Source organism: Bombina bombina, chromosome 10, assembly GCF_027579735.1.
Source record: "Bombina bombina isolate aBomBom1 chromosome 10, aBomBom1.pri, whole genome shotgun sequence".
Classification (NCBI taxonomy): domain Eukaryota; kingdom Metazoa; phylum Chordata; class Amphibia; order Anura; family Bombinatoridae; genus Bombina; species Bombina bombina.
The window spans coordinates 48,235,135-48,255,242 of NC_069508.1; the positions used below are offsets into that span (position 1 = coordinate 48,235,135).

Here is a 20,108-nt window from a genome sequence, read left to right on the forward strand (position 1 = left end):
CTTAGATGCCTTTTTCAAATGAAGATAGCAAGAGAACGAAGCAAAATTGATAATAGGAGTCAATTAGAAAGTTGCTTAAAATTGCATGCTCTATCTGAATCACAAAAAGAAAAATTTGGGTCAGTGTCCCTTTAATACACTTTTTACCTCTGTGATTACTTTGTATCTTAGCATCTTCTGACAGCCCCTTGATCACATGACTTTTTATTATCTATTAACTTGCATTTTAGCCAATTAGTGCTGTGTCGTGCACAACTCCACGGGTGTGAGCATAATGAATCATAAAAGAAAAAAAAATTGGGTTCAGTGTCCCTTTAATGTAACAAACGTTGATTGTGCAAAGCTGGGGAATGGGAAGTAAAGACGTGTTCTATCTTTTTAAACAATAACAATTTTGGTGTAGACTGTCCCCTTTAAAGACAACAAGCTGTTGTAGAATTTAAAGGTACCAATTGCCAGCCTCCGTTATGACGTTGCCATTTGCAGTAGTTATATGATGATTATAGAATTTTGACAAAAATGAATGTAACAGTTGAAATGCAAAATATCTAAACATTGATATTTTTTAGGAAAAAAAAATTGCAAAATAAAATTGTTCCTTTTTCTAAAGAACGATCACTAAAGAACACATTATATTTCAAAACAACTGCTGTGCCAAACGTTATTCTTGGTCATTCATCATAAATAGAATTAAGTTGCATGAAAAAAAAAACAATCTCTTCTTTCTTCAACTGTTTTGTAAAAGCTCTGTCGCTTGTAGTCTTTGCTGTTTGCATGACCTGAATCTTTGGGAAACATTCTGATTATACACTTTTTTTTTTTATTTAAGAATAAACTGTTTTGTATTGGGTGTTTCATCTCATCATAATTATGAACTTATAGATCTTTTTGTATCTATCTATATATGTGTGTATACTGTGTATCTTTCTTTATATGTGTGTACTTCCTCTGCAGTATGTGTGTTGTGTGTGTGTGTGTATCTATATATATATATATATATAATATATATATATATATATATATATATAGTATATATATATATATATATATATATATATATAAATGTTCTGCAGAGGAAGTCTGTGGTACAGTAGTAAAGTAAAGAGGTTATTAGTTTATTTTTTTTAAGGGAGGATGTATAGATTAATAGCGGACAGAGTGTAGCTTTGCAGTACCTCACCAAACACCGCCGAACAAGATGAAGTAATACCAAGAAGAAAATATTCCATGAGAGATTTTAGACCAATACTTAACTAAAAGATGGTTTATATATGGGATAATGTCACAGCTTAGATGATAGCAGTTAAAGGGACAGTTCACCCAAACATTTTCTCCCCTTTAAAATTATTCCCAATGATACTTTTAACCTGCTAGAGTGGATTAAATTGGTTACAAGTAGCTCCTTTACTCCTATTTCAGCATTTGAAATAGCTGATTTAGCCTGTGGTATCGCCACCTACACTGAACAAATTAATACTGGAGTATAGGCTATTGATAGCCTAAGTATACACAGCCAGCAGAAGGGATTACACTCTCAGTGGAATGCAGGATAGTTAAGTAATAAAATGATAATTTTCCATTGTTCTCTCTATGTATTGAGCTTTGGTGTTCCAGCCAAATAAAAGATAAGGAAGCAAGTCTGTGTACACAAATTTAGAACATAATGAGATTTGATATCACCTTTAAGTTCAACCCATTGTAATAGGCTGTGGTTTCAAAGCACAAAATCAGCTACTTCATATACACAAATAAGCATGAAAATGGAATTTCTCAAATATTTTATACTCTGCAGTTGGTATCACAAGTCATTTAAAAATACATTAATGGAAAAACAGAATTTATGCTTACCTGATAAATTACTTTCTCCAACGGTGTGTCGGTCCACGGCGTCATCCTTACTTGTGGGATATTCTCTTCCCCAACAGGAACATGGCAAAGAGTCCCAGCAAAGCTGGTCACATGATCCCTCCTAGGCTCCGCCCACCCCAGTCATTCGACCGACGGACAGGAGGAATATATATAGGAGAACCATATGATACCGTGGTGACCTGTAAGTTAGAGAAAATAATTCATCAGACCTGATTAAAAAACCAGGGCGGGCCGTGGACCGGACACACCGTTGGAGAAAGTAATTTATCAGGTAAGCATAAATTCTGTTTTCTCCAACATTGGTGTGACCGGTCCACGGCGTCATCCTTACTTGTGGGAACCAATACAAAGCTTTAGGACACGGATGAAGGGAGGGAGCAAATCAGGTCACCTAAATGGAAGGCACCACGGCTTGCAAAACCTTTCTCCCAAAAATAGCCTCCGAAGAAGCAAAAGTATCAAATTTGTAAAATTTGGCAAAAGTGTGCAGTGAAGACCAAGTCGCTGCCTTACATATCTGGTCAACAGAAGCCTCGTTCTTGAAGGCCCATGTGAAGCCACAGCCCTTGGGGAGTGAGCTGTGATTCTTTCAGGAGGCTGCCGTCCGGCAGTCTCATAAGCCAATCGGATAATGCTTTTAAGCAAAAGGAAAGAGAGGTAGAAGTCGCTTTTTGACCTCTCCTTTTTACCCAGAATAAACAACAAACAAGGAAGATGTTTGTCTGAAATCTTTAGTAGCCTCTAAATAGAATTTTAGAGCATGGACTACGTCAAATTGTGTAACAAACGTTCCTTCTTTTGAAACTGGATTCGGACACAAAGAAGGTACAACTATCTCTGGTTAATATTTTTGTTGGAAACAACTTTCGGAAGAAAACCAGGCTTAGTACGCAAAACCACCTTATCTGCATGGAACACCAGATAGGGCGGAGAACACTGCAGAGCAGATAACTCTGAAACTCTTCTAGCAGAAGAAATTGCAACCAAAAACAAAACCTTTCCAAGATAATAACTTAATATCTACGGAATGTAAGGGTTCAACGGAACCCCTTGAAGAACTGAAAGAACTAGATTTAGACTCCAGGGAGGAGTCAAAGGTCTGTAAACAGGCTTGAGCCTGAACAAATGCGTTGAACATCTGGCACACAGCTGCCAGTCTTTGTGAAGTAAAACAGATAAAGCAGAGATCTGTCCTTCAGAGGAACTTGCAGATAATCCTTTCTCCAAAACCTTCTTGTAGAAGGATAGAAATCTTAGGAATTTTTATCTTGTTCCATGGGAATCCTTAGATTCACACCAACAGATATATTTTTTCCATATTTTATGGTAAATTTTTCTAGTTACAGGCTTTCTAGCCTGAATCAGAGTATCTATTACAGAATCTGAAAACCCACGCTTTGATAAAATCAAGCGTTCAATCTCCAAGCCGTCAGTTGGAGGGAAACCAGATTCGGATGTTCGAATAAACCCTGAACAAGAAGGTCCGTCTCAAAGGTTAGCTTCCATGGTGGAGCCGATGACATATTCACCAGGTCTGCATACCAAGTCCTGCGTGGCTACGCAGGAGCTATCAAGATCACTGAGGCCCCTCTCCTGATTGATCCTGGCTACCAGCCTGGGGATGAGAGGAAACGGTGGGAATACATAAGCTAGGTTGAAGGTCCAAGGTGCTACTAGTGCATCTACTAGGGTCGCCTTGGGATCCCCTGGATCTGGACCCGTAGCAAGGAACCTTGAAGTTCTGACGAGACGCCATCAGATCCATGTCTGGAATGCCCCATAGTTATTTGGGCAAAGATTTCCGGATGGAGTTCCCACTCCCCCCGGATGGAATGTCTGACGACTCACGAAAATCCCGCTTCCCAATTTTCCACTCCTGGGATGTGGATCGCAGACAAGTGGCAAGGAGTGATCCTCCGCCCATTGAATTATCTTGGTCACTTCTTTCATCGCCAGGGAAGTCCTTGTTCCCCCCCTGATGATTGATATATGCAACGGTCGTCATGTTGTCTGACTGAAACCTTATGAATTTGGCCTTTGCTAGTGAGGCCAAGCTCTGAGAGCATTGAATATCGCTCTCAGTTCCAGAATGTTTATCGGGAGAAGAGACTCTTCCCGAGACCAAAGACCCTGAGCTTTCAGGGATTCCCAGACCGCGCCCCAGCCCACTAGGCTGGCGTCGGTCGTGACAATGACCCCACTCTGGTCTGCGGAAGCTCATTCCCTGTGACAGATTGGTCTTTTGATCTACTTGAATCGTCGGAGACAAGTCTGTATAATCCCCATTCCACTGTCTGAGCATGCACAGTTGTAATGGTCTTAGATGAATTCGTGCAAAAGGAACTATGTCCATTGTTGCAACCATCAATCCTATTACTTCCATGCACTGCGCTATGGAAGGACGAGGAACAGAATGAAGCACTTGACATGAGCTTAGAAGCTTTATGATTTTCTGACCTCTGTCAGAAAAATCCTCATTTCTAAGGAATCAATTATTGTTCCCAAGAACGGGGACAGAGAACTTTTTTCTTTGTTCACCTTCCATCCGTGAGATCTGAGAAAGGCTAGGACGATGTCCGTATGAGCCTTTGCTTTTGACAGGGACGACGCTTGAATCAGGATGTCCGTTCCAAGTAAGGTACTACTGCAATGCCCCTTGGTCTTAGAACCGCTAGAAGGGGACCCTAGTACCTTTGTGAAAATCCTTGGAGCAGTGGCTAATCCAAATGGAAGTGCCACAAACTGGTAATGCTTGTCCAGAAAAGCGAACCTTAGGAACTGATGATGTTCCTTGTGGATAGGAATATGTAGGTACGCATCCTTTAAATCCACGGTAGTCATAAATTGATTTTCCTGGATAGTAGGTAGGATCGTTCGAACTAGTTTCCATTTTGAACGATGGTACCCTGAGGAAATTTGTTTAGGATCTTTAGATCCAAAATTGGTCTGAATGTTCCCTCTTTTTTGGGAACTATGAACAGATTGGAATAAAAATCCCATCCTTGTTCTCTTATTGGAACTGGATGTATCACTCCCATCTTTAACAGGTCTTCTACACAATGTAAGAATGCCTGTCTCTTTATTTGGTTTGAAGATAATTGAGACCTGTGGAACCTTCCCCTTGGGGGTAGTTCCTTGAATCCAGGAGATAACCTTGAGAAACTATTTCTAGCGCCCAAGGATCCTGAACATCTCTTGCCCAAGCCTGAGCAAAGAGAAGAAAGTCTGCCCCCCACTAGATCCGGTCCCGGATCGGGGGCTATCCCTTTCATGCTGTTTTGGTAGCAGTGGTAGGCTTCTTGGCCTGCTTACCCCTTGTTCCCAGCCTTGCATTGGTTTCCAGGCTGGTTTGGGTTGTGAAGTATTACCCTCTTGCTTAGAGGATACAGAATTAGAGGACTGGTCCGTTTCTGCGAAAGGGACGAAAATTAGGCTTATTATTAGCCTTAAAAGACCTATCCTGTGGGAGGGCGTGGCCCTTTCCCCCAGTGATGTCTGAAATAATCTCTTTCAAATCAGGGTCCCAAATAATGTTTTACCTTTGAAAGGAATGTTAAGCAATTTTGTCCTTGGAAGGACCACATCCGCTGACCAGACTTTAGCCAAAGCACTCTGCGCGCCACGACAGCAAACCCTGAATTTTTCGCCGCTAATCTAGCTAATTGCAAAGCGGCATCTAAAACAAAAGAGTTAGCCAATTTAAGTGCTTGAACTCTGTCCATAACCTCCTCATACGAAGATTCTTTACTGAGCGATTTTTCTAGTTCCTCGAACCAGAAACACGCTGCCGTAGTGACAGGAACAGGCATGAAATTGGTTGTAGAAAGGTAACCTTGCTGTACAAAAATCCTTTTTAAGCAAACCCTCTAATTTCTTTATCCATAGGATCTTTGAAAGCACAACTATCTTCGATAGGAATAGTGAGTGCGTTTGTTTAGAGTAGAAAACACCGCCCCCCCTCGACCTTGGGGGACTGTCTGCCATAAGTCCCTTTCTGGGTGGACGACTATAGAAATAATATTCTTAAATATAGGGGGGGGGACAAAAGGTTATCCGCCGGGCCTTTCCCACTCTTTATATTACTATGTCCGCACCCCCGCTTGGGTATAGAAAAGCGTCGGGGAGGCACTCGGAACCTCTAGGAACTTGTCCATCCCTTACATAATTTCTCTGGAATGACCAAATTGTCACAATCATCCAGAGTAGATAACACCTCCTTAAGCAGTGCGCGGAGATGTTCTAATTTAAATTTAAATGTCACAACATCAGGTTCAGCTTGATGAGAAATTTTTTCCTGAATCTGAAATTTCTCCATCAGACAAAACCTCCCTCATGGCCCTTGAGATTGGTGTGAGGGTTATGTCAGAACATTTATCATCAGCGTCCTCTTGCTCTTCAGTGTTTAAAACAGAGGCAATCGCGCTTTCTCTGATAAGTAGGCATTTTGGATAAAAGATTTGCTATGGAGTTATCCATTACAAGCCGTTAATTGTTGCATGGTAATAAGTATTGGCGCACTAGATGTACTAGGGGCCCCTCCCTGTGTGGGCATAACTGGTGTAGACACAGTAGGGGATGATGTAGTATCATGTTTACTCCCCTCATTTGAGGAATCATCTTGGGCAATATCATTATCTGTATTGCATTACTGTCCTTACTTTGTTTGGACACTATGGCACAATTATCACATAATTTAAATGGGGAGACACATTGGCTTTCATACATATAAGAACATAGCTTATCTGATGTTACAGACATGTTAAACAGGCTTAAACTTGTCAACAAAGCACAAAAAAACGTTTAAAATAAACCGTTAACTGTCACTTTAAATTTCAAACTGAAAACACTTTATTACTGAATATGTGAAAAAGTATGAAGGAATTGTTCAAAATTCACCAAAATTTCACCACAGTGTCTTAAAGCATTTAAATGTATTGCCACACCAAATTTCAGAGCTTTAACCCTTAAATTAACGGAACCGGAGCCGTTTTTACATTTAAACCCCCTATACAGTCCCAGAATGAGGCTCTGTCTATAACTAGAAAGGCCCCCATCTGAAAAAGGGTGTCCAACACAGTGTGCCTGCCGTTTTTCTAAACGTTCCCCAAGATATAATACCAATAATTAGTTAGAATCTGCATAATATGCCTACGTAAAGCAATTGTTTTAGCCCAGATAAATGTTCTACCAGTTTTTAAGCCCTTTTTGAAGCCTTTATTCTTTTATGTTTAACTAAGAAAATGGCTTACCGGTCCCCCATGAGGGGAAATGACAGCCTTCCCAGCATTACATGGTCTTGTTAGAAATATGGCTAGTCATACCTTAAGCAGAAAAGACTGCTAACTGTTTCCCCCCAACTGAAGTTACTTCATCTCAACAGTCCTGTGTGGAAAACAGCAATCGATTTTTAGTTACTGTCTGCTAAAATCATCTTCCTCTTACAAACAGAAATCTTCATCCTTTTCTGTTTCAGAGTAAATAGTACATACCAGCACTATTTTAAAATAAACAAACACTTGATAGAAGACTAAAACTACAAAAAACTTTTAACCATCTCCGTGGAGATGTTGCCTGTGCAAACGGCAAAGAGAATGACTGGGGTGGGTGGAGCCTAGGAGGGATCATGTGACCAGCTTTGCTGGGACTCTTTGCCATTTCCTGTTGGGGAAGAGAATATCCCACAAGTAAGGATGACGCCGTGGACCGGACACACCCAATGTTGGAGAAAACATATTACAGTGTACTGTCCCTTTAATTTACTAATGGAGTTCAAACATGCTTGTTATCTACCCAATGTTGGATAAAACCACAATTCTTTCCCTTTACACCCAAATCTGCAGGCACCAGTCATTGGATTATCACAAATTGACAACTACTCATCATTGCTAATCCAATAGGAGGAGTTTTTTATTTTCTTTTAGACATATATATATATATATATATATAATATATAATATATTAATATATATATATATAATTTATACTATATAATATAATAGTACTGAATAATATATAGTTTTGATCGCTTTTAATAGCATTTTGTCAGTGCCTCTCTTTTTCCTACAACAATAATTTGATGTTTATAGAGAATACAAAATTGCAGGGTAGAAAAATCATCCGTTCTATATCTTCTCACAAATTCAGCCTTAGGGGCCGATTTATGCTCCCCTTCAGGCTCAAAAGGAAACAGGCGTTAAAGGGACAGTACACTGTAAAATTGTTTTTCCATAAATGTATTTTAAATGACTTGTTATATCAACTGCAGATTATAAAATATTTGAGAAATTGCATTTTCGGGTTTATTTGTGCATCTGAAGTAGCTGGTTTTGTGCTTTGAAACCACAGCCTATTACAATGGGTTAAGCTTCAGGTAATATCAGATCTCATTATGTTATCACTTTTATGTACACAGATTTGCTTCCTTATCTTATATTTGTCTGGAACACCAAAGCTCAATACATAGAGAACAATGGAAAATTATCATTTTATTACTTAACTATCATGCCCCCCACTGAGGGTGTAATCTCTTCTGCTGGCTGTGTTTACTTAGGCTTGTCAATAGCATATATACGCCAGTATCAAAACTTTCAGTATAGGTTGGGAAACCACAAGCTAAATCAGCTATTTCAAATGCTGAAATATGAGTAAAGGAGCTACTTGCAACCAATTTAATACACTCTAGCAGGTAAAAAGAATCATTGGGAATAATTTAAAGGGGAGAAAGTTTTTGGGTGAACTGTCCCTTTAAGAAGCAGCGGTCTGAGGCGACGGACAACAATCCCGCCCGATCATATACGATCAGGTTGATTGACACCCCTGCTAGCGGCCGATTGGCTGCGAATGTGCAGGGGGCGGCATTACACAAGCATTTCTAGTGAAATGCTTGTGCAATGATAAATGCAGACAGCATATGCTTTTGGCATTTAATGATGTCCACCCGCACATTGATAGTTTGGCCCCTTAGTATCTTATGAGCATGTATTTAGTTATTACTTATTTATTAATAAAAAGGTTACAACTATTTTGTAACACGTTTATACCTATTAGTTGAATAAAAAAATAAGATTGCTGATAATTTGAAGCGTTAAACCAAAAAGTGTAAAATAGAACTTTAAAAGCATTAAGAAAATGAGTGCCTTTGGTATTTTATTTTAAATATCTATCTTTTTCCATTGAAGTAAGTTTAGCCACTGGGTCAAAGTACTTCTAAAGAATGTAAAATGTCAGTGTTGGCTGTACAAACAGACTCAAAGACAAAACAAACATGTGATAGAGAAATGTCCAGAAATCGAAGGATTCATATAGGTAAAATAGGGTTGTTACGTTGGCAGATGTTTTCCTGGACAGTTGTGAATTACACATACTGCAGGGTTTGCAAGGAGGAACCTGAATATACTGTAAAGCGCACTAATCGTGTGCTGTTCAGAGGCACAATTCATGTTCCTTCCTACACACCCTGCAGCATATATAACTCATAAATGTCCTAAAACGAAAAACATGGCTGAGGTAGTAAAATAGGAATAATTGTGTGAGTTGAAATACATTGGATAATGATAATTGTATATTCTCATTATGTTTGGCCTGTGGTTTTTATCCTTTATCCAGTATTATATTTTTAATCTCTTTGTGTATCCTTTTCCTATTTATCCCCTAATGAAATGTAATCCTTGTTTTCCATAGCACTTTCACTGGTCGTGTCTCTTTGTATAACCATATTAGAATGGAGGTAGTCTTAGTGCTAGATCAATTTACAAAACTGATAAAGAAATAACAACATCTTACATCTATATGTAATATTATATGCACCTTAAAATTAAATCTTTCATAAGATACTTTAATTATTTTTTATGCCTTCTTTTCTTATTTGTACATTTTTAAAATTGTTATTCTCTACTGGTCCCTGAGGAACTGGAATTAATGCTGAGGGAGGATTCATTTTGCACATTATACACAGTGATTGCTTGATCAGTTCAGGAACTAATATATGTCTCTAATTAGCAGCAGTAAATGTGTTAGATAAACATACTAAAGGCTACTCAATTTCTGTAACATAATACATGTGCTAACAAAATTATAATTTAAAGTGCTTTTAAAGTATTTATTTTGTATGCTGCGCAAAGCAGTGCTTTATTATTCAAATATGTTATGCTTGTGTAAACAAAATAACTAATGTCCTGTGAAGGGCATAGTAAAGTCAAAACTGATATTCTATAGTCTAGGTAGAGCAAAAATTAGAGTAAACCGAAGGTAGGCTCATAGGAACTCAGGAGCGTGTGTCTGCAGCAATCTATAGTTTCAGTAGTAATGTTATACAAAGTTGCAACAATGGCTGCCATATATTGCTAAAGACGTGCTCTTGAGGTCCTATAGAGTAAACATAGGTAGGCTCATAACTAAGGATACTTAGAAAAACCCAACCAAATTTGATAATAAAAATAAATTGGAAAGTTGTTTAAAATTACATTCTCTGAAGCATGAAAGTTTTTTTTTTTTCCAATTTGACTTTCACATAGTGCAGAATTATATAACAACATTAGCTTACCGGCACATTTATACTTTAAAGGATTGCAGAGAAATTGTAACTTAAACCTCCTTTTACCAGAACGCCGCTCCTTGCTCTACTGAGCGGGTCTGGATTTTACACAGCGCATCTCTGCAACACTGTGCGCCCGTTCGTGCCATTAAAATTGAATGTAGCTTGCTCCCGCTCTGGTCAGAAATGATGCTTTAGGACACATTTTAAACCTATTTCTGTAATTTATCAAAAATCTTTTCCTTTCTTCTGCAAGGAATTTTTTTTTAGCTTCTGTCATTGGCCTTTAAATCATCATGTCTAATACAGCATTTTGCATTTTTTTTTATCCTTTTGTACCATTTCTAAATGATAACCTGATACAGTCCAAGCAATTAGCAACATATGTTTAACTGTGGTCAATGATACACGGGTGTTATCACTATGGAATTGCATGTGGTGTCTTCCTAAACAAATTTAACTCAACTAATCATTCAGTTAATAAGTACTAAACTTAATAATGATATATAAGTCTGGCCTTTATCTCACCTCTATCCAACTTTCACTATTACTCAGAAAACTAGATTCTGTCTTGTCTGTGCGTAATGCCTAAGGTATAAAATGGGCAATGCATTTGCTCGCTAATATGGATTCACCAGTATATAAAGGTATTGGTATAAAGCACTGTTCATTTGAGTTACATTTCTGAGCAGTTGCTTGCTTTGTAGGTTTGTACATTACATTCTTGGAAGCTGTAAGTATTTTTGATGGTTAATCAAACATGGCAAAATGTATTAAGGAATACAAAATTAAGGGGGGGGGTCATAATTTAAAGTTGTGAGGACTTAGAAGTTATTTATAGAAATACTTCTTTATATAAAGTGCGGTTGATGCATGGAATAGATTTCCAGCAGAAGAAGTGGAGACAAATATAGTACAGGAATACTAGATTGCTTGGGATATGCATAAATCTTAGTTGAGCATTAATTTGGTCTACATTTTTGGTAGGAATACTGGCATACTAATTGGACCTTCTTGGCTCTTATGTAGGGTCAGATCTGTATTTCTATTATACTAGTGAAAGGGAGAGGAAGCATTTTGGGATTGTTATATAAAATGATGAATTATACACAGTAAAACAAATTTGCAATATACTTTTATTATGTATTTTATCTCCTTTTCCTGTAGTTAAAGGGATATGAAACCAAAAATGTAGTTTTGTGATTCAGACAGAGCATACAATGTTAAAAAAAAGTTTCCAATTTACCACTTTTATTAAATTTGCTTCATTCTTATGGTATTATTTATTGAAGAGATACTTAGGTAGGGGTCTGAAGCACTTCAAAACCGCTACCATATAGTGCCCCAGACATGTGCAAGCTACTGAGCTTAAAGGGACAGTCAAGTCCAAAAAAACTCTCATGATTCAGATAGAGAATGTAATTTTAAACAACTTTCCAATTTACTTGTATCACCAATTTGCTTTGTTTTCTTGGTATTCTTAGTTGAATGCTAAACCTAGGAGGTTCATATGCTAATTTCTTAGACCTTGAAGGTCGCCTCTGCAATTGACAGTTTTTCACCAATAGAGGGCGTTAGTTCATGTGTTTCATATAGATAACATTGAGCTCATTCACGTGAATTTACTGAGTGAGCACTGATTGGCTAAATGCAAGTCTGTCAAAAGAACTGAAATAAGGGGGCAGTCTGCAGAGGCTTAGATACAAGGTAATCACAGAGGTAAAAAGTGTATGAATATAACTGTGTTGGTTTTGCAAAACTGGGGAATGGGTAATAAAGGGATTATCTATCTTTTAAAACAACAACAATTCTGGTGTAGACTGTCCCTTTAAGTCACCAATAGAATGAAGAAAAAATGATAATAGGAGTAAATTAGAAGGTTGTTTAAAATTGGATGCTCTAGCTGAATCATTAAAGAAACATTATGGGTTTCATGTCCCTTTAAAATCTGAAAATTGTGGATATTCCAGTCCTGAAAACTGAAAGAGCACATAGCAGGCTACGCAAGTCTAACCTTGACAAATATCTCTCCCAAATTTCCAGTTTATCTTATAATTTCTGCTGAAACATTGGAGATTTTGTTAATAAAATGACAGTGGCATTAGACTCAAGTCAAATTGGTTCCTCTAAATAAGGATAGTGATGGGCGGAGTTTGGCCCTTGAAAAAGAATTGCAGCAAACATGGTGTTAATCTGTTCTAAAGACTGATGATATGTTAAAGGGACACAAACCTAATTTTTCTTCTTCTTCCATAATTCAGATAGAGCATGCAATTTTAAGCAACTTTCTAATTTACTCCAATTATCAATTTTTCTTCGTTCTCTTGGCATCTTTATCTGAAAAAGCAGGGATCTAAGCTTAGGAGCCGGCCCATTTTTGGTTCAGCACCTTGGTTAGCTCTTGCTGATTGGTGAATAAATGTAGCGCTACCCAGGTGCTGAACCAAAAAATGGGCCGGGTTTCTAAGCTTGGTATCTTTATTTGAAAAAGCAGGAATCTAAGAGAACAAAGACAATTTTATAATAGGAGTAAATTAGAAAGTTGCTTAAAATTACATGCTCTATCTGAATCATTATAGGAAAAAAATTGGGATTTGTGTCCCTTTAAAGTGCCAAAAAAATGTTGAGATCTGAGCATATTCTAAAAGGGCTAATTAAGTAAAAATTGTTTGCATAAAAAAAAATTGTTTAAAAATTGCTGACAAGTATATAAAATAATTTTCAAAAATGAGCAAGATTACTTACATAGCCATGATGTCTGGAATAGTCTGATCCACCCCCCTTATTAGTGTTTAGCATCAGAAACACAGGCATTGTATTTCAAGTAAGTTCACAGCAGCTAATTTGCTTCTAGGCATGCTCCAGCAAATGACTGTTAAAGTATTACATTCTACCATATCAATGGTGGATATATATATGCAGCCATAAAATGAATTGTGTGGGGGAGTTAAAGATGTACAATTCGGACACTTAAAAGAAAGGGTTAATGGTCAGGCACTGCAGTATACATTTGCAAATAAAGTAATTAAAGTACATATTATATTTTGTCTCTATCCTAACTTGTTTTATGTCCCTTTAATCTATTGGAAGACTGCAGGGTAATGTTGAGATGACAGGGCTTTCCATGGTCATTGTGCTAACAAAATCTCATTGTTTAGCTTGAGCAGAAAAGATAACAAACTGTAAATTAGTTTGAGACATGTGACATGCCACGTGCTGAGGTATGTTCAGGGGCATGCACATATCTTGAGCACTATAATTATTGTTGCAACATTGTTGCAAACACTACTGCCATATATTGGTGAAGACACATGCTCAATCAATAGTATATTCTCAGGGAAAGGTGATACATTTTCAACAAAAGAAAGATTGCAGGCTGAACCATGATACATTACAGGGACAGAAAGGTCAAAGCTGAAATGTACTTGGGTGTATTTCAATTTTAAATATAAGCATTTTTGCAATATACTTCCATTAGCAAACTTGCTTCTAGTAAAAGTTATAACTGTTTTTAAGCAGCATATGCGCATATGCTGTGAGAGTCTGTGCACCAGTATTCAAGCTCGGAGAGCTGTATTGAGTCAGTGAAGACAATTTGTGTCATACAAGCCACTGCTGACTCTCAGAGAAGGTGTGGTGTTTGAATGCTGGTGCACGGGGCCTTCACAGAAAATGTGCATATGCTGCAGATAAACTTTTAAATTCCTGTTAGTAAAACTTATTACTAACGGAAGTATATTGCAAAAATGATTCTATTTAAATTTGAACTGCACCAATACGCATTTCAATTTTGAGCTTTCTATCCCTTTAATTTTGACTTCCATGTCCGAATGTACCTCGGTAGTACATATCTTTTAATACAGATTAAAAACATTATTCCTGATTTTTCAATATATAAATACCGAAATCAGTATTTAAGTGCATGATCAGTATTATTGAACTAATATTATTAAAATGTTTAATTTAAACAAGTCACAAACTAATGTTAAAGTATTGTGAATTGTGATAATGTTTACAATTTTTCTTACCTCTCCAGCAATAAGTTTATAAAGTTTTTTTTTTTTTTTAAGTTTTTTTATTAAAACTTAATAAATTTATGTTTGAGGGTCAATTTTGTGTAGTATATGATGTTATGTGACTGACATTCTTATGATAATTCATATTGCAGGGTGAAGGAATGTTGCCATATTTTGGTAATTTCCGCCTTCTTGCGGAGTTCTCAACTCCTTTCGTTAATCAAAGGTAAGTATAGAAATATCTATAAATAATTGTTTTACATATTCACATCTCCACATCGTCTCCATAATATACAGTTGTTAGGTGTCCCCTTCAGGGGGTAAGTGTCAGTGCAGGCCAAAGCCTGGGGCCTAGTGTACCACCTGAGGCATATGTAGATTACCTGATAAGGGCCCCTTAGAATGACTCAGACCACGCAGCATTATGATCGAAAGCCAATTCTGTTTATTGCACAGTGCAAGCCTTTCTTATAGTGACATACAGGGTTAAGGGGATGACACGTTAGGACCGCGTCATCTTACACAGTTATACAGAGCAATTTACAAGGAAAAACTGGAACATGAGTTTCTCATAACAATATTTACAGAGTCATAACAAACTACCATCTGCAGAGACAACCGAGTGTCTAAAGCCTCTTGTTTACATTATCTTATTCTATCTTACTTCTAGGCATTAGGCCAGGGTACATTGGCAAGGCCGAATAGCTAAAGAAACTCATAACATGCATATAATTCTCACTGCATAATACCCCAGTATAATAAAGTCTATTCATTACAAAATGGCTGCGAGGAACAAGATGGCTGCGAAGAACAAGATGGCTGCCATCAGGTTCATATTACCCCTAACAACAGTAAAATGTGATTTTATAAATTATTTGCTATTTAATATCCTGACCTTTTGATTAGTAATAATTTGGTTGGAATATATATATATATGTGTGTGTATAATTAAGTTAGGTTTTACATTTTTATTTTCATTAATTAGACCTACATAATACAGTGCTTGATCATGTCATGATTCTTAAAGAGACATGTCACGCAAAATCTAAATTACTAGATAGTGATGAACCATATCTGTAAAAATGTAACTAGAAAATATCACAAAAATATATCTCTGTAAAAATGAAGATATTTTACCTTAACATTTCCTCAATGACCACATCTCATTTTTGTGGGGCTTTAAACATCCTATCCGGAAGCTTGTCCTGGGACTACCATGGGAGTGTGCATCTAGAATTTGCAGACATATTCAGTTTACTCTTCTGCTTAGTTTAAGTAAGTTATCTATGAAATCTTGCTAGGTTATGTTGAAATTCTGCAAGATTGTGACAAATACCGCCCTTGAGATCACAGTAAAGCAAAGCATGCACTCAGCACTGGTGATGCTGATTAGCTGTTTTTGTTTTGTTTACTGCATGTAGATGAAAGTAAAAAATAGGTGGTGCATAAATCTTAGTTTAAAGGGATAGTAAACCCCAAAATTTTCTTTTATGATTCAGATAGAACATACAATCTTAAACAACTTTCCAATTTAATTCTATTCTCAAATTTTCTTCATTCTCTTCTTATCAATTGCTGAAGGGACAGCATTGCACTACTGACAGGAAGCTGAAAATATCTATGTAGCCAATCACAAGAGACAAATGTGTGCAGGCACCAATTAGCAGCAGCTCCCACTAGTGTATGATATGTGCATATTAATTTTTTAACAAGGGATACTAAAAGAACAAAGCACATTTGAAAATAGAAATTAATTTAAAAGTGTCTTAAAATGACCGGCTTTATCTGAATCATGCAAGTTTATTTTTTACTTTCCTATCCCAGGTATACGGCATAAAAATCTTTTTTTCTCTCACAGTTGCTTGATGGATAAATTAGTATTTTGTTGATTTAATATGTAAAATCAAGACAAGACAAATTCATGGTGCTAGGTCACCAGGGCAACTGAGGAAAGTAGAATGGTGGCTATGAAACTGTCCCTACAACCTTATCCAACATCCCTTTGGCTGGGAGCGGCATTGCACAAGTGCATGCTGTCCGCTTGCAGTGATGTCCGGTTGACATTATACACTGTAGCGAATCATTTCCGTCCGAGCCATAGTAAATGGAGCCTTAAAGGGACACTGAACCCAATTTCTTTTCTTTCATGATTCAGATAGAGCATGCAATTTTAAGCAACTTTCTAATTTACTCCTACTATCAATTTTTCTTCGTTCTCTTGCTATCTTTATTTGAAAAAGAAGGCATCTAAGCTAAGGAGCCAGCCAATTTTTGGTTCAGTATCCGGGACAGCACTTGTTTATTGGTGGGTGAATGTATCCACCAATCAGCAAGAACAACCCAGGTTGTTCACCAAAAATGGCATCTAAACTTACATTCTTGCTTTTTCAAATAAAGATACCAAGAGAATGAAGAAAATGTGATAATAGGAGTAAATTAGAAAGTTGCTTAAAATTGCATGCTCTGACTCATGAAAGAATTTTTTTGGGTTTAGTGTCCCTTTAAGTCTCTTTATTAAATCGTAGTAATCAAAATCAGTCAATAGAGCGGCTACATAGTGTTGTCTTACAAAAAGCACATCATGGTGAACTATTCTGAAGTGAAGGTTCCCCTATACCTGAACTCACTCCTAACTGTGTATTGAAGGAAGATATTTAGCCAAATCAGAAATAGCTTTATTGCTAAGTGAGCCTGTGAGAATAAACCTGTTAGTCGCAGTATCTCCTAAGCTTTCTGGACTCATGACAAGCTCATTAGAAGATTTTCATTTAATCAATTTTGTTTCTGGTTTAAACACAAAGAAATATGCAGGGATGAACTGTGAATCTATCTCCTATCTATCTATCTATCTATCTATCTATCTATCTATCTATATCTGACGTCGCACATGGGCGACAACGATTAAAATAGCAGCACCCAGTACTAACACAAACTCCCTATTAAAAGTAAATAAAAGTCAAAATGGGATGTTACTGTGACTTAATGTAGATTCACCATTCTTTTAAACACAAGAGGCTCTGCTGAGGTTTAGCATTCATTACTCTAGTACCTCCATGTTAGAGATAAAGGGCTAGGTTACAAGTGGTGCGCTAAGTGTTGTGCACAAGCGATATCTGTTTTGTCTTGGCGTTTTGCGCACAACGGAAACAGAGCACTTATTAAGAGTTGAAAGTACAGCATTCATTTGAGCACAATCAAGATTTACGCTTGTTGGGTGGGGGGAGGGTTAGAGAGCTGTTTGGGGGGGGATTGGGAGGTGGGTGGGCGAGGAGGGTTCCTTACTCTATAGAAATTAAAAAAAATATATATTTAAAATCAGAATAAAAGTAGAATGCCACAGACCAAAGAAGAACAGTGGTCTGGGGCAAGCAACACTTATAAAACTGTGCTATGTAGTGTGTGTGGAAAACAAGTCTCAGGAGCAGCTTCTACAGTTGCATAAAAGTGTCAAGGGTCAGAAACAGATCCCCTCTGGGCACTTAAAGAAATATAAACAGCAAACAGGATTGCAGTAGCGCTATAGGGACTTAGGCAATGTACAGTAAAAACATATATAAAGCTATTGTGTGTGTGTATATAAACACACAAAAAAAGAGTAGTTAATACTGCTTAATTAACAATCCGGTGCTTCCCTTATAAAGTTACATTTACCACAAAAGGAGAGAAAGAGAAAAGACTCTAGGTCCCAAATGAAGCAGTCATATGCACATTACGAAAGGGAACTCAAATGAGCAGAGCATGGACCGCAGACTGAGCTGCACTCTAGGTCACAGATGAAATATTTGCAAGCTCCTCCGGAGGTATACCTCATGGATGATGGACAATCGGGCGTTACTGCTCACTCCTCACCTAATCTCTGAGTGTCTGTCCAACAGGGTGACGTATAGTAGAGGAGTGGCTTATCTGAAACAGACGTCCGTGAGTGGTTCCAAAACACTTAGGCCGCTCCTTATTGGCCAACAGCATTTCCAGCTGATAGATCAGTGTGTTTTTGAAAAGACCACAATTCCTTCGAAAATGTAAAGTCCTTCTGTAGATAATTCCTTCAGCTTGATGCTACTGCGGATGTTCACCGCAATGGAAATCAAAGTCCCAGCTATAAATGCATATGTACTGCTCCGCAGTCACACTTGAGCAGGCTGCCACACATGCAAACGGGCAAGGGTCTCTCCAAACGGCTTTCTAATCCTGGAAAGCATGACATTTATACAGCTCCCATATTCTTGCAAACACACTGGTGATAGCCGACTTACACCAGTATTGAGATAAGCACACAGGTGCCAACGCACGTTTTACCCCCACATAGAGTATGTGTCTCAGGGGCTTCGTCAGGGCATGGTTAGTCCACTCAGAACTTCCTCCTTATATAGCACCTGATATCTTTCAGGTGATTGCTTCCACGCCTTTCTCCATTTCTTAAAGGCGACATTACCACCTAAAGGCTAGGAGCTTGCAAGTATTTCATCTGTGACCTAGAGTGCAGCTCAGTCTGCGGACCATACTCTGCTCATTTGAGTTCCCTTTCATAATGTGCATATGACTATACTTCATTTGGGACCTAGAGTGCAGCCTAGTCTGCGGTCCATGTTCTGCCTATATCGATCCTCCTGTAACGTACATTTATGGCTACATGCTATGTTATAAGCTGATATTTTTCCAGGGATATGCTGTCTTTGTGAATAAATGCAATTTTACATACAGTAATGTTCCCTGTGAGTACTATTTCCCATATATGTGTTTTTATGTTTTTATTTCATGTAGTGCTGTGAAGCACTAACAGGTGGATATGTGTCAGTTTTTGACATAATAAATTAAATTTGAATATTTACATCGGTGTGCTGGATATCCCTTTCTATTTAGGATAGTATGTTAGGATTGTATGTCCTAATATTATCTTTCTCTCCTTTTGTGGAAAAATATATATATATATATATATATATATATATATATATATATATATATATATATATATATATCTATAATATATATATCTCACAAAAGTGAGTACACCCCTCACATTTTTGTAAATATTTTATTATATCTTTTCATGTTACAACACTGAAGCAATGACACTTTGCTACAATGTAAAGTAGTGAGTGTACAGCCTATATAACAGTGTAAATTTGCTGTCCCCTCAAAATAACTCGACACACATCTATTAATGTATAAACCGTTGGAAACAAAAGTGAGTATACCCCTAAGTAGAAATGTCCAAATTGGGCCCAATAAGCCATTTTCCCTCCCCGATGTCATGTGACTCGTTAGTGTTACAAGGTCTCAGGTGTGAATGGGGAGAAGGTGTGTTAAATTTGGTGTTATCGCTCTCACACTCTCTCATACTGGTCACTGGAAGTTCAACATGGCACCTCATGGTAAAGAACTCTGAGGATCTGAAAAAAAGAATTGTTGCTCTACATAAAGATGGCCTAGACTATAAGAAGATTGCCAAGACCCTGAAACCCAGCTGCAGCACGGTGGGCAAGACCATACAGTGGTTTCACAGGACAGTTTCCACTCAGAACAGGCCTCGCCATGGTTGAACAAAGAAGTTGAGTGGACGTGCTCAGCGTCATATCCAGAGGTTGTCTTTGGGAAATAGACGTAAGAGTGCTGCCAGCATTGCTGCAGAGGTTGAAGTGGTGGAGGGTCAGCCTATCAGTGCTCAGACCATACGCCGCACACTGCATCAA

General features: G+C 37.7%; 1 protein-coding gene across 3 annotated transcripts in view; it reads left to right on the top strand.

The window, feature by feature from the left end:
- The window catches only part of TLCD4 (TLC domain containing 4), a 97,753-nt gene that overhangs the window by 51,881 nt on the left and 25,764 nt on the right, over positions 1-20,108 (top strand). For all 3 annotated transcript variants that reach the window (XM_053694050.1, XM_053694052.1, XM_053694051.1), the window contains one exon: positions 14,571-14,644. In XM_053694050.1, the coding sequence (XP_053550025.1) occupies positions 14,571-14,644 (74 nt within the window). The remainder of the gene's footprint in view (positions 1-14,570; positions 14,645-20,108) is intronic.